This window comes from Labrus mixtus, chromosome 14, assembly GCF_963584025.1.
Source record: "Labrus mixtus chromosome 14, fLabMix1.1, whole genome shotgun sequence".
Taxonomy (NCBI): domain Eukaryota; kingdom Metazoa; phylum Chordata; class Actinopteri; order Labriformes; family Labridae; genus Labrus; species Labrus mixtus.
In genome coordinates, this window is record NC_083625.1 from 13,888,692 (window position 1) to 13,913,068 (window position 24,377).

Genomic DNA, 24,377 nt, shown 5'->3' on the forward strand with positions numbered 1-24,377 from the left:
AGAAGGAATTAGCATCTTTGAAATTCCTGGCAGAAAACCAAAAAATCCGCAAAAATCATCATTTTGCATCACTGGAAGCTCCTTTTCAGACTTAGAAATACAAAGATTTCCCATCTCAGGGGAAAATGAGGGCGGGATGCACGACCATTCAAAAATACTACCAGGTTTCTAATGATACAAAGCTTAATGCAAATGAGTGAAGTATCCCTTTAAGCTTAGGCTTCGTTTACTTAATTTGAAATGTTGTAAAGGACAATATATTATCATACACAACTTCAAAGAAAGTCACACTAAGCCAATCAGAAAACATACAGATGGACTTGTGTTTCTCATCGTCCCCTTGTGTTTCAGCAGGCTTTTATTGTAGACAAGAAAACAGTCCATGTGGAGAGCAAAAGGGAGAGAATGCTATCCCCCATGATGCAATCCTTTTTCCCATACATTGATGGAAACCTTTCACATTTAGCTTTACAGATATCTGCATGCAAGTGCAGCCAACAAAATGCTTTTGGACGTTTTCTTCCAGCCCTGACTCCATTCTCACCTCCTCAACTTGCTAGGCGGATGTACAGAAATTGAGTTTTTGGCAGCTGGCAGCACAGTAGTTGCTTCCAATGGCTCAATTATCACCAGACGATAGCTGATAAGTTCAAAGACCGTGAACAAATTACCCTAGCGGCTATCAGTTGTTTAAGTTTAAAAAGCAAAGCACTCAAAAGTTTTTACAATTTTTCTTCATAGTTTCTTTTAGATTACTTGTTTCTGTATGAGAAACTTCATGGGGCTTGAACACACATGCAGGGGACTATATCATAACTATTTTTAATAACGCCAAGCTCAATTTAAAGCACCTTGTAAAGAAATTACCTTCTTGGATTGAAGAAACTAGAAATTGGCCAGTCGATAAAATCAACAAATATTAGCATATCAAGTGATCTGTATCAGCTAATTTTATCGCAGATATGCGCAGATTTTACTAGATTTATTTACCAGTCAGTTGTATTACACTAGCATCCCTTTTCTGGCTGTCACTAGCAGAGTGCGCTATATGGATTACAACAAGCATTATCACCCACCAGAGTGTCAAGTGGTGATGAAAGTACACACACAGTTATTGGGCGGCAGTAGCTCAGTCTGGGCTGGGAACCAGAGGGTCACCGGTTCAAGTCCCAGTGCAGATCAAATATGGAAGTTGGTCTGGTAGCTGGAGAGGTGCCAGATCACCTCCTGAGCACTGCCGAGGTGCCCCTGAGCAACACACCGAACCCCCTCCCCACCATCAGCTCAGGAGCACCCACTGTGGGCCGCTCCATCACTCTGGCTTCTCTCCATCAGTGCATGTCCATAGGATCCTGTTTCTGCATGTGTGTGTATATTTCAGCCTGTGTGTGTTACAGAGTGTAAAAACTGAAACTTCCCCTTGCGGGGATCAATGAAAGTAAATCTTAATCTTAATTGTCCAGTTGAGTGACCATCTAGTCTACGTTATACTGTATATCTTTTCCACAAGTGGTACCTGCAGTTGAAGGATCAACGCAGTAAATGTGTGTATCTAAATCTATCTCTCGATCAAACATAGATCCAAGAAAGATATTGGGCGATATATCGGTATCAGATTTTTTTTTCTCCCCAATATCGATATCTGTATCGGCCCAGAAATGTTCAAATTGGTCAGGCCCACATTTAAACCTAAACATGCATTGGAAACTCTCAGACAATAAATATTACTGCACAGTTCATTCTTTTCACATCAGATCAGAACATAAACGAAGGAGTACCAGAAATGTCAAGCTCATAGCTGAATCTAACTTAGTAAAGATGTCTCATAATGATGCTGCCACATTGGTATTTTGTAGCTCTGCAGGCATATTTGCAACCCTGGATTGTGCATGAATATTAAGTGTCAGACAAGCACATCTATATGCTTCACTGCACCTTATTCCAGCGATACAACAGACAACAATTAGTTTGCGGGAGCGTGCAAGCATTAAAAACAAGCCTGTGTTCTTTGCATATTCCTGTTTCCTGAGGTTTGTGTTTAATTTCACACTGTCTTCTAAAATGATTTCTTCTACCATCACAAACTTTAATCTTTAGTTTTTTGCCACTAGCTGTTTATGCTTTTTTCATGGTTACCTAATTTGGTCCATCTAATCAGTCCAAAATGCCTCCAAACCTTACTGATGCTGCATGCTGCCCCCTACGTTCAGCCTCCAGTAGTACAGTCTGCACAGCCAGCTGTAGTGTAATTAATTTCTCATTAGTGTAGGCAGTAATGACTATACCACAATCTTGCTTGTCCTTTCCCTTTCACCATTATTTCTGTCTCACTGCTCGTGAGCTAGTGTATCTGTTTTAGTGTATCCCCCCCACCCCCCCGGTCTCCACACCTCCGCCATCAATGCCCTGCTGCAGGGAAGTATTCACGTCCCTGAAAAAAAGGAAGAAGGCAACAACAAACAACAATTAGCTTCCTGTTGACAGGGAGAATTGTAGACTCATCTCGTGCAAATTACCCCTCACTGAGGAATTGGCAACTGAGACCGTCACTTTAGGTGTTCTTTAATGAACAGTCTTCATTGAAGCTAATCACTTACCATCATGTACCAGCATAGACCCACACACCCACGGACCCACACACATGCACGCACATCAAACACTCAGAACAAAGTGTCATCTAGTGGGCACATACCAGAATAGACCCGCACACACACGCACAAGGACCCACACAAATGCATTACAGAAGTTACAGTTAAACGTACCTGACTCAGTTAAAACTGGTTTGCAGCAGGTTGCTGTTCTGCAGCACAAACACAAAGAACACATCAGACAAAAGACACAACCAACGTCAGACTTAACAGAAACACAGACAATCGTAGGGGGGGGGGGGGTACCTGAAATTAACATGAATTAGTTAAATCAGTTACAAGTTTGTCCATTCATCAGGTGGTGTTAAGATGCTTGCTTGAAATGCATCCCTGAGGTTGTTGTCCTGATACACTCACGAATTAGCGAGACAGTTCATTAAGACTTTTACTGTGAAGTGATTCAAACTTTGTACCAATCGTGTTACCCAATAGGACCTTCTTTTTCCTACCAATTTTTCTATTTTTACAAGATATAGTACATGGAAATACACCGCTCTTATACGCTGACATTTGGAGCACAAGAGCATGAAATTCTCTCCACCCTGAGTTTCCTGAGTTAATGTGCCTCTCGTTCTCTCACGGCATACACATCCATCTACTGCATATTTTATCTATTTTTCTCTTTCCTCACTTTCCCTCACTCCTTCCCCTCATCTTTCTTGGTGCGAGTCCTCCTCTCCATCACTCAAACTTCAGTAATGTTCCAGATAAAAAGTTAGACTTTGATCGCTTTTTGACTTGGAGCACACAGCTCTGCTCCTCACTTCTCATCTCATTTGCCTTTTTCAGCCGGCTTTAGCTCAGTCTAATTTCAGATCAGCTCAGAGCTGCTGTCCCACATGTTCATTATGCATCGCTGAAAGCTGATGAGAATGTTATAAGGTTCTTCTTTTATACAAAGTCGCATCACATTAAGCCAACTCTCATTGGCATTGTTCAACAATGCTGCAGTGTCATGTTTAGTTTCAAATTCTGTCTGGAAAAGGGTGTTGAAGCTGGCACTGGATGGGAGTTTGCGGTTTTATTCAGAGTTTGTTTCAGTAAAGGTAATAATTGCATTTAATCCCATTTCTTACCCAAATTTAAAAAGACTTCTAAACTCAGCACGTGTTCAACCTTTGCAGCTTTTTTCGTTACATTCGGTCAGAAAAACAGTAGGAAACTTTTGATGTCTAACCAAAGGTTCAAGAGTGTGGACGCCTAGCACAGATGAAGTCTTTTAATTCAAGTCTTAGAGAAAACAGCTATCAGTATAAACTTTAACTGTCTGGGCTGCTCAGTGATGGTATTGTGATGATGTCATTGTGAGCTAGAGCTCGTGTTTAGATCTTATGCTATTTAGACAACATTTGTTGTTGTATTTTTCAAGTAATAGTTGACTTATAAGCACAAGATTAAAGTTTCATCAATCTTAAAAAACTGAATCAGATTTATTTTTGTTCGCAAAGAAGTGTGTGGTGCAGTCTAAGTGTTCCAGCAAAGTCTGGATGATATACAATACAATTAAAAGTAGTACTTGCATGCAATACTTCCTTTCAATATCGAGGAAGCTAAATAATTAAACTCCTGTCTTATTATGAATAATTAATCTATTAAATGCAGCCCATCCCTCCTTATATAATGGAGCCTTTGATATTAAAGGGAGACACTTTCAATCACTGAATGTTCTCCATAATAGGGTAAACAGCATACAGGCTTTTTACAAGATGGATCCACCTATTAGAGGGCCAAATATAGAGCTTACAGTAGGCCTTTACTGTTAGCACACAATAACATTACATATTAATATCCTGCATTGAATTGAGGTGTTCATGTTTTAGGGATGAGATGTATGAAAGTACCAAATGTTGTAGTGTGAGCATGCTTGTATACAAACTCCAGTGTATCTGCTTATTCATTGATGCCGAGCATCAACAAATATTTGGGTGTATTTCAAGATATTACAGGTTTTTGTGTCAGTATGTCCCTTAAACGTGTGATATACTTGTATTATGATTCCTATCCAGCTTCTCAGCCCTGTGAAAGTCAACAACATGAACATTTGACAAGACTTTAAAAGTCCTGCTGACTCAGAATTATGAGGGAGCTCAAGGAGAAAGGGCAAAAAAAGGCTATTTTGAATTTGCAAGCCCATCACACCTTTGAGACTGCTCAGCCCTTAAGTAAAGACTTGTCTAAAATGTTAGCCAGTCATATTTAAAAGAGGTGTCTCTAGTTATTTAATGCTCCTATGTTAGGAAGAACAGATACACTGAATATCATCATGTGGAAAATTAGAATTCTGCTTTTCCAACTTTTCATCATAGCAGAAGAAATATTGCACAAGATGACTACAAATTAGAGCATTATCATTTCTGCATAGAAATTTGTCAGTCGCAGAATTGCTAATTCATCTAAAGAGGCAAAAAATTGTGCTTACACGAGTGACCCCCAACCCCCCTATTCTTCAAGGCTTGTTAATCAACAGCAAAGCATGCACATCATGTTTACAAATAAGCCACACACAAAAAGATCAGCTACTGGATGCAGTTCCTTGACAATTAATGCCAACTTGATTATAACATACTGTATGCAAAACTGAACCTTAATGTTTTGTCGACCATGTTTCAATTGCACTACCTCCATCAGTGTTGGGCGGTAACGCATTACTAGTAATGCTAAAAACGTTTGTTAAAATGCAACAATCCCCAGATTAATTTCATCGGGCACGTCAGCCAAGCAGGAAGGTATCGAGCTTCATGGTTGCCAGGTATGCGGTTTTCCTGCGGAATTGGCCTTCATTTTAAGTGATGCCGCGGGTAGTCTTTTTTTTGGACCATTGGGCTTATTTTGTCAATTGTTGTCATACATACCTGGCAACTCTGACTAGCTTGGAAGATGGAAGCGCTCATGTTTACATTCAGCGGCTGGAAATATTCCCATTACTTTCGTTTTCTCGAGAGGAAAGACGACAAGAACATCGTTGTCAGATGTAAATTGTGTCCCGGTACTAGGTCTCTTTCTACTGCAAAAAACACGACCTCAAACCTCCTTAAGCACTTACATCAACAAAAACACAACAACGTGAAGCTCCTGTGAATAAACCCCACCAATGAGCCCTCTGCGGCCGCGGAGGGTTGCTGTAGCCCTTCAATGCCAACAAAACAACCAAGACTGGATTTTAATCGTGGACAGCTACAAGCGAAAAATAACTAATGAAACGTGTGGCTTTATACGAAATGTAATATAACGAGTAGTGTAACATATTACTGTTGGCAGGGAGTAATAAGTAAAGTAATTATATTACTTTTAAAAAGGGTAATGAGTAATATATTCCTTTTTTTCAGTAACGAGCCCAACACTGACCTCCATACAGCCACTCCTGTGCCTCCTGATTGCTGTGGTGCAGCTTCATGAACTAGATGACTTTTGTACCAGTATAATTTTAACATTTTGTACTGATTTAAATTTTTATGGCAAGAGGTGTGGTTTGAAGTGTCAAGTGTGCCATGTCATGTGTCTTGTACACTACTTGATGCCTGAATCGCCTTGCCTTGAAACTCTATTTTATTAGACAGCTGTGGTAAATACTGTATTCTGATTGGCCAATTATGCATAAAATGGTCTGCTATCCATTGATAGCCCACCAATATTAAGAAGAACAAACCATTACTATGAAAAGCAAGTGGCTCCGCTACTAACAGACTCTGTAAGACTAACTGTAATTATTTTCAATCTGCGGAAAGAAGCCTTGTTGATTTGTCGTTGGTCTGTTAAGTGTGGGAAATAGATTAAAACAGCGGTGAACAGAGGTTAAAAGACACAAGGAAAAAATTGCTTAAGAGAAAAATCTACAAAACTGAAGATGACACACGAAGTTAAAAGGTAACAGAACATTGTAAGGGACACAATGGCGTTTTTAACGATTGATGAGTGGAAAATAATTTATCCATAGACTCTGACGTAATGAAACAGAAAAACTTAACCAGGTGCCTCGTGTCAGGATCTTGTCTCAGCCTGTTGCTGTTCTATTCCACCATTACAACCCACCTTACTCTACAATATCCCTCATCCTCATATCTTTGCAGATATACTAAATACTGGTAGTTTCAAGCTCAACTTTCCACAGTTTAAGCTCTTTTACTCCTTAAAGAAAAACAAGGTTTTCATCAACTATTGCAGGATTTCATATCTTGAAGTGAGATGCCGTTTTCAGTGCTGTGTCTTTTTAGCGGTTGACAAATCTTTAATTTCCTACCAACCAAAACCTTTTCATGGATTAATGTGAATATTTGATGACTTATTTGAAATATTTCGCTAAATTCTGGCTAGACAAAGAAAAGTAACCAAAGAATGATAAAGATTCATCCTCTCTAGATCCTTGCTGGTGTTGTTCGTACTCTCTGATGTAAGTCCCATTGGATAAGGTGTCCGCTAAATGAATTGTAGAATTATAGAATTGTAGATTTATAATTGAGTGAGCATTTATTTTAAGATGTAGAGCATTTGAAGTTAGTGCGGATACGAAAAAAAACAGGAGACAGTTCTGTTTTACCATGTTGAGAAAAATGCTTTCTCCTCAAGAAACATTGAACTTTTCACTTTTTAATTAAGGTTCTGTATATCCAAAACGTCTTTTTAGTCAAGTTGTGGGGTGTTCAAAGAAGTTCCTTGCACTGAGATAAGAAAAAATACGAGAAATAACACTTTCATCATCTTCAGAAAAATGCCTTCTCCTCAGAAAATGAAAGGCAAGTTTTTTTTTCTTGCACTCACACTAGAAAACCAAGACATACACTGTATTGATCTATATCAGGAAAAAAAAATGCTGCACAATGCAACAACTTGAATTAATCATTTTTTTAAACGGGTCTTCCTTCATGCCTTCTTCCCTGCATGTCAGGGCCTAGACTAATAGTTTGATGAAGCCATGAAAATGTCAACATAAACAGGAAGAAACATGTTTATGAACGTAGATGAATACATTTACATACATTCCTGTTTATAGGAACCCTTGACAGTGTAAGGTCACTTGTCAAGCTGAAGATAAATATGAGCTCAGCTGTCAAAGCACACAGCATTCAGTCAGAATGAATGAATGCAAGAATCTTAAAAGCTGAAATCAGTCACAGCATGTACTGTAGTCAATGTACACTCCTGTGACCAGACCATCCCGTTATTGAGCGAATCTTAAATCAAATCATGTAATCGCCTGTGCTTGATTCTGAATTTGCAATCACCGGAGAAACCAGTGTTCTGTTCTGGGCTGATCTCCGAGGTTTGATCTTACAATAACCGTCTCTGCTCCTTGTCTGCTGGGTAATGGAACTAATAAATGATGCATTAAAGAGTTTGTGCGCAGAAAAGGAAGAGAGAGCGATGGAAGGAAGCTGAGAGTGAGGAAGAGACTAGACAGACAGTTGCTGAGTTTATTCTGCTACATTCTTCAGCAACATAGGACAGGGGTGTGTGTGTGTGTGTGTGTGTGTGGGGGGGGGGGGGGGGGGGGGGGGGGGGGGGGGGGGGTAATAGAGGCAGGATGGGAAGCTGATCGATTGTGGCTTTATCTCCTGGAAACTTTACAGAGGAAGAGAGAGACAGAAGTCCGCTGACCACAGAATCCAGTAATAAGAGTCCAGAGTGCCGAGCTGACATATACTGTGATACACATTCTTTCAGATAGAAAGTTGAAAAATTGATTTCAAAAGAACCATGGTGCTGTGAACTTTTCTTCTAAAACTTATAAGAGAACTTATTTTTACAGACGCAAGCAGTACACACTGCGCCATAAAGACTATCGAAGCAGTATTTTATTTCTTCATTTGACAGTTTCCTGTTGTAGCAGTTTCAACATGGCAAGACTCCACGAGAAGTCGGTTATGTTACTGTAGGATGCAAACTCCCAGAAGTATCCACAGAGTTATTGTTTTTGCTTTTAAAAAGACACCAAACATCATTAAAAGAAAACTGCACTATCAAATTGAAGCGAGCACTATACACATCCACAGTGCATTTCACACTAACTACATTGGAATATTAAAAGAGCAACAGCCATAGTGCATATTAAAGTAACCCCCCCCCCCCCCCCCCCCCCCCCCCGAGTATAAAAAGAGGACTGCACACAGCCACAGTGCAATTTACAAAAATGCACCTGAATATAGAACCAGTTCTGCACACAGCCACAGTGAGCTGTGCATATTACAACAAATTCAGAACATGAAAATAGTACTCAACACAGCCAGTGCACCACCCAAAACTTTTCCTAAATTAGAAAGAAGCAATGCATGCCTCTGTGCATATTACTAACTTCATCAGAATATGACATGAGCACTGAAAACAGTCACAGATATATTAATAACTTCATCTGAATTCTCAATAACTTTACCAGAGTATGAAAATAGCACTGCAAAGAGCCATTGTAGAACATTGAAAGATCACACAGCATAAATAGGCTATATTAAAATATAATGCTTCTTACCTTCATGTGGTTAACCAGCTGCAGATGACTTTGCTTTTTTCTCCACATTCTTGTCTTTCACATCGTCTTACATCGTCTGTCCATCAGTATGAGGGCCTCCAAATGGTCCTGTGAGATTGAGCTCCTGTCGTGATGCTTGCTTGATCAACTTGTGTGCAGGGGAGGGTCTACAACGAATTGTAAGCAAGAGACATGGTTTGTTGGATGTTGGATTTGTTCTACTTTCTGTTAGTAGTCTGAGCTGGCTAGCTAGAATCCACTAGCATTTTAACTGGCTTTGGATGTAAGGAAGAAAACAGTCTGTGTGGAGAGTGAAAGAGGCAGAACACAACAGCCATGATATAATCCCCTCAACCCAAACAACTACTTAGCTGTTTAATTATCTTTATACCCACACATCTCCAAGTGCTGCGAACAATACGCAAACAGAGGTTGGCCAGCGACTCTATTCTCACTTCTGAAGAAAAAAAAAATGTGTTCTTATTTTCTGATTGTTCATGGACAACTTGATGCTATCATAATTTTGTTATTATTGTAGTTTATACATTTACAATCTTTAATTCCCTGTGCAACGTAACCAAATAAATTTACACAATTGCTTAAGTACAAAATCAAAGAATTCTTAGTCTCAGAAATAGTGCATGAGTCTGACTTCTTTAGTCAACATAGCCCAGTGATTCATTTTTTTTCCTTCCAGTGAAAACCCAACCAGAAATGTTGACTTTTAATTATATTGATGATCTAAATAAAAGTGGTTGTTTTTATGGGGTAAAATTATCCTTCTTTTCTAGCTTATTCAAACCCCAGTTCAGTTTCAGCTTTTGATCTCATAAAAAGACAAAGTTTTAAAGGCAGGTGGATTTCACAGGAGAGCCATGCTACCTTACATAAATGGATTATGACGCATTTATGTATGCTAGATTAAACTACCCAAACTCAGGGCCGGCCTGTGGCATAGGCAGTATAGGCAAATGCTAGGGGCGCCAGCATCCATAGGGTGCGCCACTGGCGCCCCAAATGAGTGAGGCAGAAAAGTTGAAGATAAGAAGAAGAAATAGAAGGAAATACGCATTTAAATATCACTAAATATTATTGATCTAATATCATTTTCATGCTATTAGTTAGTAATGATACAAAAGAAGCCATGAAAACACAACTATCACATTTAAAAAGGCTCTATTTTCTTGTCTCCTGCTTGACCCGGTGCATCACAACACAGCTGCTCATTACCTGCTCGTTGTGGAGGAGGAGGAAGGCAGGTGACTTATTAGAAGTGAGTGACACTGACTGTACAGATTAATATCACATTTATAAATGACCGTAATGTAAAAAACAACAACAAAGCCCTCCGAAGCCCAGGGGCGAAAAAGAAGAAGAGGAGGAAAAATGTGAAAAAGACAGAGGTAAGGTGCTGCACAGATCAATTATCTGTTGTAGTTCAGCTAGCTTGTTATGATGAATGATAGTAACGTCAGTGTTTCCTATCTCGAGTTAACATCAGTTATTTCCACTGTACTTTTATCAGGTTAAGATTATTCATGTTAAGAAAATAAACAGTATAAGTAATACACTTTTTCTTTTGTTCTAATGTTGTTTGAGAAACAAAACCTACTTTTATATTTATTGACATCTTTGTGTACTTAATTAGCTTTCACCCTGGTCGATTAAAATGTTTATTTTCCACATCCTGTTGTCATTAATATTTGTAAGCTCTTGCCTTTAGAGTATTCGTCTAAGAGCCTGAATGCATTTTGTGCTAGAAGTCCTCACTGAATAGATGTGTGTGCATGCTGTAGGTCTGGTTGTAAGGAAAATGTTTGGGCTCACGTGAAAAACTATGCTGAGGTTTCTGTACTGCGCTGAACAGAAAATGATATTTTGTGTTCACACTATATTATAAAATGCAGATTCTTTAACAAATGCTCATTTTCTCTCTCCAGATGCAATTTTAAAACATTTCAAACCATCCCCTGCCATCCCCGGGCTGTCTGTGACCACTTCTGCTCTCTGCACTGTTTGATATTGTTTGTTCTGTTACACTTGTTATTTGTATTTCTTTTATTGTGTGTTTATTTATAAGAAATATTAGAGTTATAACCATTTTATTCATGTCCGTTTATAAGTATTTTTTATTTTAAAATAAAGAAATTATGTTAAATATAAAGCTGTAAGCCAGTTTTGTTAAGTGGAAGAATATTGTCTTTGGTGGTCAAACTGGCTGCAACTTAAGGGGCAATGGCTGAAATCTTGCCTATGGCACCAAAATGGTTAGGGCCACACTGCCTAAACTGTATAGCTGTGACAGAGCGTCTCCGTCAATGACTGCAGGCAGCGAGCGCACCGACACACACACTCACACTCACACACATACCGACACACACGACAAACATTTCCCTCTCATCCATTGCTTCTAATCACTCAGTGAAACATGATATCATTCTCCTTATCCCTCTTGTTTTAATAGCGCGACCAAGGGTGGACACTCGAGAGCTCTTCTTTTTGTTTTGCATAAATGATTAGGACTTCAGAGCGCGCTTACCATGTGGTGCGTTGCATTTGCGCTCCACCGTGTCCCGTTTGTGTGCCAAACAGAGGCAGCTAATTTCCGCATAATAAATAGGTGGATGTGGCGCGAAATAGTGGTCACATGATTTGAATAATTTGATTAAATGTTTGTTTTCACGATATCTCCACAAATATGGTGTTCTGTTGTTAATTAAACTGTTGATTAAATGCTTAAATTATTGATGTTTAAGATACATGAGTTTGAAATGGTTCAAATCCTTTAATTCATTCATTACGCCTAATGGGAGGGGCTTCTGATTTTAAAAAAGGGCTGTTTGGTACTTCCAAGTCAGTCTATAGTTCTGGTTACAGAGAAGTTAACAGCAGTTTAGGCGTTGACATAGACATGTTCCCAATCACAGAGGAAATGAGAGGACAAGGTAAGAGGTCATGTCATTGGCCCAGCCAAATGTTATTACAGTAAATGAACCAATCAGCAGCTGCCCTGCTTAATTTTATTTAAACTAAATTTAACACTATCGGCCCTGAAGTGGGTCTGCTGCCCACTGCAACATGCCCGGTTTGCCAGACTGTCAGACCAGCCCATAGACTGTTTATTAGCTACAGTCCATGATCCAAACATGATCATTTTTTGATAAGAAACTAGGGAGAGGTGAATATGCCAATGGTGGGTTCCAGACTGCTAAATATGGACACAAGCAGGATGATATCATGGTGGAGGATATCTTGATCAACGTAAATGTTAGTGAACGATGAGGAGCAACGGTGAAGAATAGGACTGTCCAAATGAGTTTCATTAATACTGTAAGTAAGCGTACTTCTGTCTTGCCATATGAATCAGGTTAATTAAACTACAACTGTAGGAAAGCTGCTAGCAGGAGTTGTTTGTTTCTGTTTTCAATAGCCAGTGCTACGAATGTGTTCCAGGCAGCTGAAGTATGACATTCATCACAGATGCTGTCTGGGAAACCTTTAAATGGACTGTGATTGTTTTGGTTGTTGTTGTTGTTGTTGTTGTTGTTGTTGTTGTTGTTGTACACTTTGCCTCTGTTGAAGGGTTTATTTACTGGCATAAAACCTGCAGCTGTATCGCCTACCTTAATTAATAAAGTTAATTAAAATATATAAGGACTATTATCAATAAAAATGATAAATAAAGACAATTACAATCCAAAGGTGGTATATCTAAAGGGTTTTACACTCATTTCCACCTTTTAGTTGATTTGTTTTTTAAGCACGTTTCCCCCTCAATAACATACTTATTTGCTAAAGCAATTAGTTGTTCCTCTTCTAAGTGCAATTCTTCATTATCTCGTGAAAAGAAACTTCTAATTGATCATGCACTACTTCTATGCAGGGATTAATTAAAGCACTGCACACAGATTTATACCATTCAAGAGAAAGTGGTTGCCCTTGTCTTAATAACCCCCTATTTACACAACATTACATTTTAAAAAAACAAGCAGCTTTCACTTTTCAGTCTTTAAAGAGCCCATATTATGCCCTTTTAGGGGTTCATATATTTAATCTATGTACCTACTACAGTATGTTCACAATAGCTAAAGTTTGAAAAAAGTGTCTGTTTTCATGTACTGCCGCTCCATGCACCGGCTCGCTTCTGACTCTCTCTCTAAGGCTCTGAAGTGCCCACGTTCAGAGTCCGCACGTGTGCCAAGTCTGATCTGATTGGTCGGCCTGTCGGCTCTGCCGTAATTGGTCAGTCGCTCAGCACAGTTCTCGGAAATGTCACGCCTCTTTTACCATATTGGGAATGCAGCCACTGGCCCCGTCCGAGGAGAGCATAAACATTAGCACCTTAGCACTACTGTGCTACCGCAGGCTACGGCATATCGTGGGCGTGCTACAGAAGTTAACGGGCGTGCAACATGAGCTGCTGGGCTTGCCACAACGAGCCAATGGGCTTAGATCAGTGATCTCACACTGACAATGACGTCGGACTGACACATTTTTTGCGAGCGTTACATGCAGCTAATGCTGCAGCTAACAGGAGGACGTAGGAGAAGCCGCAAATTTTTGCAAATAGATGTGCCTAAACATGCACAGGACACTTGGAAAACACACTAAAAAGCATATAAAACCAGAAAAAGCATAATACGGGACCTTTAAGGCAATTAAAAAAAGCCCAGCTGTTGGGGGTAGTGGTTAAGTTACGCCTCGTGTAGAGAGAGGCTATATTTCTGATAGTGGGTGGCCCGGGTTCAGGTCTGACCCTCGTCTCCTTTCCCGCATTTCATTCCCCACTCTCTGTATATCCTCGATTTTCTACTCTAGCCAGTGTCCTCTTGAATATAGGCATAAAATCTTCAAAATAAATCTCCTTAATACATTTTAAAAAAGCTTTTTTTACTTCTGTTTATTATGTGAAAACACACACTCACAGAACATATCCACACACATGAATGTACCCCTCATATTCTCAGCATGATTCCACAAACACTCGTTAATCACCTGTTCTCCTTGTGTGCAGGGGTGTCCTGATCCTCTGCACTGTCACTCGCTTCACGCAGAGGCCTGCAGTAAAGAGAAGAGACAGGAAATGGGAATCTGTTCAACCAAGGCGCACTGGCAAATTATAGTCTCTTGCATCCCTGCAGACAGCGGCTTACAATTTTATTGGTGGAAATAAGGTTGTAAATGAAAGACGATTATGGAGTCAAGGATTCTGGGAACAGGTGAATACACTGAAATCAAAAGAACTGTTTTATCTATTGTGTTTCATTTGCATTTGATTTGTTCCAGAACAGGGAAAAAGGGTTGAAATTGAAAATTAAGTGATTGTTTCTGGGTATCGTGGCTCTGAGAATATATATATCCTCCATGTGGTGCCAAAGTCTTTCACAGCACAACAGCTGAAAATAATCAGTTTCCTCTAGCATCTATCAAATTCCAGTTTCCTCTCACTGTAAAGACCGGTTAGTCTTTTGTATTGTAGCGCTTACAACATCCCTTCAGGAAATGTCTGTGGCACAAGTAATAGATTTCGCAAAATGCAATAAAACCAATCTTCATCCATCATGCAGATTTTATATCAAATTCATCCCCACCTGTCTTGTTCAATGAACAGAAAAAGTAATTTAAGCAAAGAGGTCCCACAGGACCACAGGTCCCACGACAAATATTTACGACGGGAATCCTCTGTTGTTATCAGGTCATTAAACTAGAAAAGATACAACCTACTGAAACGTATAAATTTCACTTCTCGTCATAAAGTGAAGACAGACATTTCTACCAAGATTTATTTCTTTCCCTCTGAGATACAGGGCTCAAAGGTGATGTTATACATCGGAGTCACTCTGTTGCTCAGGGCCTAAAAATGTGTGATGGCCAGGGACCTAAGGGCCCTCACTACTGATAGCATACAGATTGCATAAATTAAAATGGGAAATATGGCACAATATTCACAGATACACATACAACTTTATGGAAGTGATCCATAGACAGAAAATAAATTCCTTCCCAGCTTCCGTGTTCTATCTTCAGAGGAATCTCATGAAGCCTGTCATGTCTTAAATCTGAATCCTCAATCTATTCTTGTGTTTATGGGTAACTCTAAAGATTGGCTGTAAAATAGAAATCATGATGTAGGAGCTCCTTGTTCTGGCCTAAATGAAGAGGCTCATTTATTACAGCTGACAAAAAAGTTATATTTTTAGAATTCCAGTTCCAAAGACCAGCATGCTTCAATCGTTAGAACAACAGAAAAGGCTCATTACAGAGAAGTACATACATACAGAACCACAGCTTGTTTTCACTGCTGACTGCAGAGATTCATGCCTGCACCAAAGCAATGTGTTCATCTAATTCAGGACTGATACCTAACTTGTTTGCCTTAGTGACAGTGTTTTAACAGTCATATGTGTGTGTGTGTGTGTGTGTGTGTGTGTGTGTGTGCCCCATAGGGAACAACATCAGCCTGAACTGTTGAATTGCCCTTAAGAGAATCCAGATGAAGAGGCTCCAAATCCAGTGCTGCAGGCGGCTCCTCGCTGAGATTGAGGTGAGGCAGCTATCCAATCGACACATGGAAGCAGACACACCTGAGCCCAAATCCCAGCACCTCCTAAAAGCCTTGCTGAAAATTAGTTCATGCAGTCATCCAGGTCCGCTGGCAACACTGTGACATAGAGCAGAGCCCAAAAAAGACCAGTATGCGCACTCTGCCAACCACAAAGTTCTCTACAACTAAAACTGGGCAACTTCACTGTCAGCAGCATGTAGGCACATTCATGTGACTGACCAGTGGCTCTGCTTACGTTATCTTTTTCTAAGCCAACCTTTTCATCTTTAGACTGAAATTAATACTGATGCCTCTGTATGAATTACAAAAGCAAAAAAGGCCATCAGCAAGAAAATTGACTATTTCTGTATAGCAACTTTTGAATGCCTAGAACAGTTGCTATGGGTATAGGCACCAGACAAGCACGCGAAATAAACAGCCTTTTTTACACATTTTCCACAGCTTTAACTTACAGTGAGTGATATGAATGACTGTTAAAAGAAAGCTGGATGACATTTTTTGTCAAAAAACATGACATACATACAGTATGTACAGAACATGATCATCAGAGAGATAAGATGTACTGTTTTGACAACCAACACAAGTTGGGGCACCAACTTCCCAGCTCTGCTCAGAGAAAAATTGGTTTCTAGATTTGTGAGTATTTCTTTTTCCTCTGGTTGTTTCCCTTCTGGATGTCTTCAAATTTGCCCATACGCAATTCATAGCTTCCACATGACGTCACACTCTTGAGGGCAAGAAAGGCTCTCTACCAATGTACGCTACTGAGAAGTTACTGGTCTGAGTTGCCCCCTACGTGTTTTTATCTGTTTTATTTCTAAATTTTTCAAATAAAATACCTATGTTGTTTAATATGATACACTAACCGACAAGGAGACAAGCCCGAGTTTTGCTTCTTCAGAATTTAATCCGAGAAAAAAAACAGAAAGGAGGACGTTTGTGGATTAATGCAATTAGACCCTCTGCGGCCCCTGTGAGGGGAAACATCAGACTTCTCCTCATCCTGACCAATTATAGTGTTGACTAAATCTAAATATTGCTACCGTTAACTCAAATTACTTCCCCAGAACACTAAAATTGACAGCTGATACTATCCTGATACTATCGCTGGCTAACGCTAACTAGCTGATGTGAGCTAATTAGCGCTCACCGATGCTTGAATGATGAGGAAATTCTTGCCCTTCACTTCTCAAACAGCAGCATTATTGACCCAGACCGATCAATAATACATAAAGCTGCCTGTATGTTTGTAGACTTTCCTCCTACATCGATGTAAGGAGAGGGATTCTCCTCTAAATATCAGCAATATCACTGAAGTGACATTCTGGTGTTACGGAGTGACCATGTTAACTGATGACTTTCGGACAAAAGCGACTGAAAGTGTCCTAACATATTTTGTTAGCCATTTCACATAAGCATATTTAATGTAGAAAAGAATGATCTGCTGTTGTCCTAGCTCCAATCCCACCTAGATATTTACATTTTATTGTTAAACTTTTATAATATAGCAGAGTCTGTCTCCAGCTGCCTCTCTAGTTGGATTCAGCAGCAGTCCTGTAGTCCCAGCAGTCCCTGCTACACTCTCTAAAGTCTCTCCTGCTGTCACTTCAGCTCAGCTAGCCACTTCACTGCTAGCTGGAGTTTCCTTGCTGAAGAAATCAGAGAGAGCACAGCACCCAGAAAAAAATACATTTTACCTCTTTACAGTGAAAGCAGATCCTGAAAGATTTCTATTCCCTTTTATTATGTTCCTCCCTGTCTCTGCCCTTTTATGTGTACAAACCAGTTATGAATAGTTTTCATGATATACAATTTAACCCCTTAAAGATAAGCATTGAAAAAACATCCCAACAAACTGTTTAGAGTTAAAGAATGTACATATCCCCTTTATACATATCCCCTTTATATTTGATGTAGCCTCCTGTCTTGTATCAACCACAAATATTCACTTCAAAAGATGTTCTCTTCTTTTCATCCTCATTGAGGAATATGACTTGCAGTAGTTTCTTTTATGGCCATATAGTATCTTTTATTTATTTTATCTTTTATCTTTTTTGTTAAAAAAAACAAAACAAGGTTAGCGTACAAACACAGGCAGTTGATGCAGCTTAGGGATGTCAGAGGTCTTGAGGAAGTTTAAGCTTTTGCAAGGTTGACCTAGTGCAGAGCTGCTAATGAGGAGAGGGGTGTGGTTATTCTGATCTGTCGATTTGCTTCACAGAACCCTGTGAAAGTAGACAGTTCACGCTCGCTGAACGCCTTCCGATAAAAACAACATCCAAGTGGAAAAAACCCAATAAACTCTCCTCTCCTGTCTCACAATAAAGGCATAATAAGCCCGAAAAAATGGGAAGGGATGATGAATACATTGAAGTTAGAGCGGTAAAAAAACATCACCAGTGCTGCATTGAAGGAGAGGTATACTGCGGCAAATTATTGTGTTCATTTGAACAATTAGTTGACTTTGTGATCCGACTCGCTGCCTGTGCTTCTCGTTTATTTGTAATTATGACAACGACACACAGTACAACATGAAATATATTATTTCAGCTGTATAGCCAGCAACTGTTATTAGGTCAAAGTCTAATGAATTTATTGAATTTATTAAAGATTTGACATTCCCAAATCACTAATCAATTGTATTATCTGTGCCTTCGAAGTAAAATCAGCCGTGTCAAACAGACTTTTCAGGATATTTGGAACAACCATAATATCACAGATTCTTTTAAGATGCTGTGCCCTCATCAGTATTTTACTAGCAAACAGGTAATAATGTAAAGCGAGAGACTGGGAGGGGTAGATTATATTCATCAAACTAATTACTAACTGAATGAATAGACTTTATTCCCACGGCGGCCATGTTACTGTGACATCACGTTCATCATGTGGGTGGGAAGCCCTAATGTTGTTATCCTGTCTTACGGTTATGCTCCAGGTTTAAATCATTGTTAACATCGTAAATCTGAGCAACTGCTTCCATTTCAAAGCGTCCTGATTTAATGAGAAAGTACACAGACAATGAATACTGAAAATCCAGACACACAACGGGCCATATTATGAGTTAAAACACATATTTTAGTAACCAATTAGCTACCACTAACGTTAGTATTCCACCACTTCTTCCTGTTTAACATTGACGTTTGAGAATCACAGCTACGATATGAAAGGCATTCATTTAAGACATTAATGCTCATTTAGAGAAAAATAATTTGATTGGAGGTAAACCTTGCAGGATCTTTTTGTAGCTTAATGTTTGCAAAAGCAATTTGATAATTTGATAACATTAAGATTTACTTTTATTGATCCCATTGAGCAAGGGGAAATTTCAGTTTTTACACTCTGTAAGTCATGAACACACACATAGGCTGAAATATACACACACATGCAGAAACAGGATCCTATGGACATGCACTCATGGAGAAGCCAGAGTGACGGAGCGGCCCACAGCGGGCGCTCCTGAGCTGATGGTGGGGAGGGGGTTGGGTGCCTTGCTCAAGGGCACCTCGGCAGTGCTCAGGGGGTAAGCTAATGTGACCATTAATTTCATATTTTCGTTTACTTGCCAAAAATACATCTGGTATGGAAGGAAAAACGCTGGTCAAGCTGGTGATTATCATCAAACCAACTTCAATCTAATGTTCCTCATTCTTCTTTACTCTCTTCTTGTACATTTCTAAATGATTCGCAATGGTTGACTGTCCTGCTGCTACTTTTTATCATTTCAACAATGTGTGATTAACCGCAGCAAATTTACAAAGTTAGATGATCCATCTGTGTGTAACTTGTCAAGAGAAGTTAAGTCAGCAATCCAGTTTTTGTGAAACTCTAACCACATTTCCTTCATAACAATATGCAAATATCTTAATTTTAGATGCATTGCCTATTATCACTTTACACATAAGGTAAACTTCAGTATTGGACATAAGCCAAAAATCACAACCTCTTTAACACATAAAAAAAGGTAAACCAAAGTTTGTGTCCACAGTCTGGAAGTTTTTTCTCCCGTCTTACAGAAGGGCTCTCTCTGTCTCTCTCACACACACATTCACACCCTGTTCCATTACCTCCCAAAGGAGTTGTTAGACAGATAATGAAGTCAGCAGTCTCGAGGATAACTAGTGGTTTTTCAGAGTAAACAAGTCACTGTCTCTTCTCCTTTAGGATTCGCTTTATCCTATCAAGTCCTCCAAAGCAGTCTAGAGGCTTTAAAGTTGGCAGACTAGAACAGCTTGAAAATTTGCTTCACTTCGACTCAATTGGGCCATTTGACAGAAAAGAAAAGCCAATAAACAAAAAAGATTAGAGTGAGAATAGCCTACAGTTTTCAAGGCTCTCAGCCCAAGAGTTTTCAGAGACTAGCATGGAGAGTCTAAAACTTTATTTATACAACACTTATCCAAACAGCAGTGCTAAAGAGTTTTCCCCGTTGATGTAAAAATGAAGTATAAAAATGCTCATATTAAAAAATGTAATATATAAAAACATACATTGCAGAGGTATGTATAATATACAGTGATATGGATTTCTATAATGGAAACAGATGAAGCAGAGCATTTTTTACTCAGTCTGATGATCTGAGTATAAAGGGCAGGCCTGTTATAAATAAAAACTATAACAAGGTGCAATGTCATGTCAATGTCATTGAGTGTAATCAAAAACATCTTTAACTGAAATCCAGAAATGTGTGGGGCCCATATTAATATCAGGCATGTTCATGGACACTAGGCACCCCCCCAGTCTCATATTGTTTTTGATATTTTCTTTTATTATCTTGTTCAATCATACTGTTAGATATTCCTGTACAAAGGCACTGTGATATTTTAGTTGGTACATTTGTGGGTCAAATTGAAGAAGTATCACACAGGCACTTTTGGGGCAGCTCTGGGCAGCACAGGGGTCTTGGATGCCATGCGTAGCTCAGTCGACCCAGTTGTCCGAGAGTGTGCAGCCACGCTGAGTTGATGTGTTTGTGTCTCTGTGTTTCAGGTGAGCAAAAGTGATAAAAGTGACAGTAGGAAATCCACAGTTAGCCTTCTTTAATATTTACTGTGTGTGTGCACAGAATATTTGTACAAGTGTGTGAGAGAGTCATAAGCATCATCTTTGATTAGCAGATCTTTGATGCCATGCGTAGCTCAGTCGACCCAGTTGTCCGAGAGTGTGCAGCCACGCTGAGTTGATGTGTTTGTGTCTCTGTGTTTCAGACCGAAGTAAAAGAATAATCATAAAACCCATGCACGCTTGGTTCTTTGTGTACAAGTGTGCAACAAATGTATAAGAATCAAATCTAAGTGGGACAGAATGTCATTTTGCAATTAGAGATTTTCCCCAACTTGGATCGAAATATAAAAAGCGAAAAGAGAAAAACGCTCTGGAGGAACACATGATTTAAGATTCAAGGGGTACACCCAATCGTACACCCAGTCGCAAAAGGTCTTGGTCCCCTCAGCTCTGGTGTCTTTCCTATCTTCCTCCTGACACAGTTGTCATTTAATACTCAGTGCTCGTGCGTGTATAGCTTGCACAGCTTCCTATCTTGAGGACACCTAAACTGCCTAAAACCTGATTTAGAGTCTAAAGTCTGTGGCACAGTATGTTCCTGATAATAAGAGGACACATTAGAAAGAGGGACATACAAGTTCAGAATGCACGTCCACTGAGCTTAATCCACACACACAGGAGGCACAACAGCGCACCCACTCCCCTTTTTAATATCAGGGCATTTACCGATACATTCAAATTGAGTTTTTAATGGATTGGAGGGCTGAGAGACGGAAAGCAGCCTGCAGGCACGTCTGGGAGTTAAAGGATATGGGATCTGACACTCTGATTGGTTTGATTCATGTTGCACCCAAAACACACCTATGTATAATCAAGCTACATATTCCTTCCTCTTTGCGCTCTGCTCCGAGATTGTGCACTGCGTAAATACCAAAATATAGTCTGACATGCCCCAAATACTGTGCGTCACATACTTTAGACAACTCGCTTCACGCTGTCAAAATAGGGCCCAAGATGCTTATTGCCACTCTGGTTATACAGGTATGATGGTGGGAAATTCTTAGACTGAGAAGCTCCATTTAAAAGGGTAATAATATAATATAAAATACATATAAAATATAATATTATAACCTATATTAACAAGGTAAATATGTATTCACAAGGTGAAGAGAAACAATGTATACATTACAGATTTATGTAAATCTCAGAGTATACATTTATTGCACTTAGAAAAGATATATGTAGATCTCAGAATATATACATACTCTTGTTATGGAGATCTCTCTGACATTTGAAAATAACTATTCTAAGGGCCCTATAATTTAAGCAGCCAGACAGTATGATCATCAGTATTGAGGGTGGCCAACTGTCTTCCTATTAATGTGTTGATGACCAAATTCCTCAGTCTTTTGAATATTGTTTGTGATTTCTACAGAACAGTTTGGAAAAAAAAGAACATATTTGAAATAGGTCAACATTTGATATGCTGCCATTGGATAATTAACTTCCATAGTTGGTTGCCAGCAGTCTTACATATTCAGCACATCCTGTCAGTTATTTTCCTCCTTCACTGTTGCGTAATATGAGGCCAAATCAGAAGGCAACTATGATTGAAAGGAGGACTTACTCCCTTCTTCCACTTGTAACAAGACAACAAATTAGCAGCAAATAAATCACTTAGAGGTGCCACTAAAGGAGCCAGCAGAGAAAAAAAGTGAGCCAGAGGATCAAAAGCACTGGCAAGCACACACTCATTACTTTTCCTTAATTATAAAGCTGAAAAGAATTTAAGTGAAATCAAGCTCTCATTCGATTCATCTGTACGTCTCTGCAGTAGTGGAGCAACTCTCAGTGAGAACTGTCCTTCTCAGGCAGTTCTAGACAAAACAAATCAGATTGTTGGCAAACAGACTGCAGGTAGAGTTAAATATTTACTGTTGGATAACATTATAAGCTTGGTAAATGTCTACCTGCTTGAATGGGGAATCTGCTTAATTTCCAGATGTATACATTCTTGACAAAAACTGGAGTCAAAGTGGACTTTATTGCTTTTGTGTGAAGAAAAAATTCAAGTGAACAAACGAGAGAAAACATAAAAATTAAACAAGGAACTCTGAACTTTTGCCTTCACTTTCAAAATAGTCTTGAATATGACCTACTGGGGAAGGTTATAAACCATGTTATTGAGCAAAAAGAATCCTGGGAACTGCGAGTACCTGAAAGCTGTGAAATGATCACATTCTGAATAAAAGAGAACCACATGCTCATTCAAGCGCACACTTGTGGCCCCACAGCTCTCAAAACTTGTGTTATGACAGACATTGCCGTCCCAACTAACAACCCTTCTGAATCAGTCAGCCTTTCTCTCATAATGAAATCTACGGCTGCAGCTGCTTCTACAACCATGACATCTCTCACTCTGTGTTGTCATCAGTCTTTCTCACTCAGTCTCAATCCCTTAATGGGTTGGAGAGTAGCCCAAATGGGTGCAAATTGTAGACTCACCCCCTTTCAGCGCCTCGAAGATGAGCATCTTCAGAGCAGCTTGGTTGGGGATGCCAAGGCTGGTTTGGTGGGATTGGGGTGATAAGTTTAGCAAGTGGTGACAACTGATGCCTTACAATTGGGCATGTGCGACCTTGAGGGAATGTTTTAAAGCGTTTTTTTTCCCATTCATTCTCAAAACCCTTTAAATTCAACAAATTTCACATTTTTCCCCACAATTCCTTATTTTACAGTTGAAATACATAATATGTGAAAATGTTTTACTTTTTTAGCAGTCTCAATTTTGGCAACATCTATTTACTTAATCCCAAGACTACTGAAGGGAGCATGAACTGGATGGTATCCTCAGGGACACAGTTTATTGTTTGGGCCATGTTATCTCGGCTTGTCAGTCACATGTCATCTGAGTTGTCAAGTACACCGAGTCTTTGGATTTCTACACAGTCATTGTGATGGCAAAGGACAGAGTGGATTTGGATAGAAACATACAAATAAAAAACCTTACCGTGGCTTCTCTCAACTATCTCTCCATATAAGTGTCCTGCCTTTTATTGCACTTTATACCAGATTGGAAAACTCAGCTTTTATTAACGCTGATCCTCTCAGCATGCTCGTTCTATGAAGGGCCTTGTTTAAAAAAAGGAAGGGGGAGTTTTTTTCATTCTATTGTGTCTATTTGTGAGTGTTCAGAGGTTTAAACTTTTAGGGCCAGATCCACGAAATGATTGTGCTGCTTTTGCTAAACCTGTGCAAATGAGAGAAAAATATAGAACGGAAACAACGAGAAAAGTCAAGTTGGTAAAACAAGAATCAGTCTGTATCTGGTCTGACAATGGCCATAAATGCCCTGGCAAGATGGGGTACAAGCAGTGGTGAGGTCGCCCAATCCAAGTCAGTCAGTCTTTCATAGTATAGTTCTGAAACTAAATAGTCCCAACATTTTGAAGGTCCAAACAAACATCTTGTTAAAGCTGTTAAATGAGATGTAAAAACAGTCAAGTTGCCTTACGCTTCCCGTAAGGTGGGATAAAAGGGAAAGCTTTCTGGGGCCCAGTCGCATGCCCGTCTTCTTAAAATGAAATGAGCCTTTTGATTTCTAATGTTACAGATGTACATGTAAGCAGTAACATCAGACTTTGCTGTTGTGCCACTTATGTCGGAATGAGTAAAGGCTTTCCAGGACTTGCCCAAAGTTAGGATG

At 39.4% G+C, this 24,377-nt stretch overlaps 1 protein-coding gene across 1 annotated transcript in view; it reads right to left on the bottom strand.

Moving 5' to 3' along the window:
* yipf5 (Yip1 domain family, member 5) overlaps positions 1-23,101 on the bottom strand; it is a 174,569-nt gene extending 151,468 nt beyond the window's left edge. The window contains exon 1 of the mRNA XM_061055169.1: positions 23,075-23,101. Within this exon, the coding sequence (XP_060911152.1) occupies positions 23,075-23,082 (8 nt within the window). The 5' untranslated portion in view covers positions 23,083-23,101. The remainder of the gene's footprint in view (positions 1-23,074) is intronic.
* Between the last annotated feature and the right edge of the window lie 1,276 nt (positions 23,102-24,377).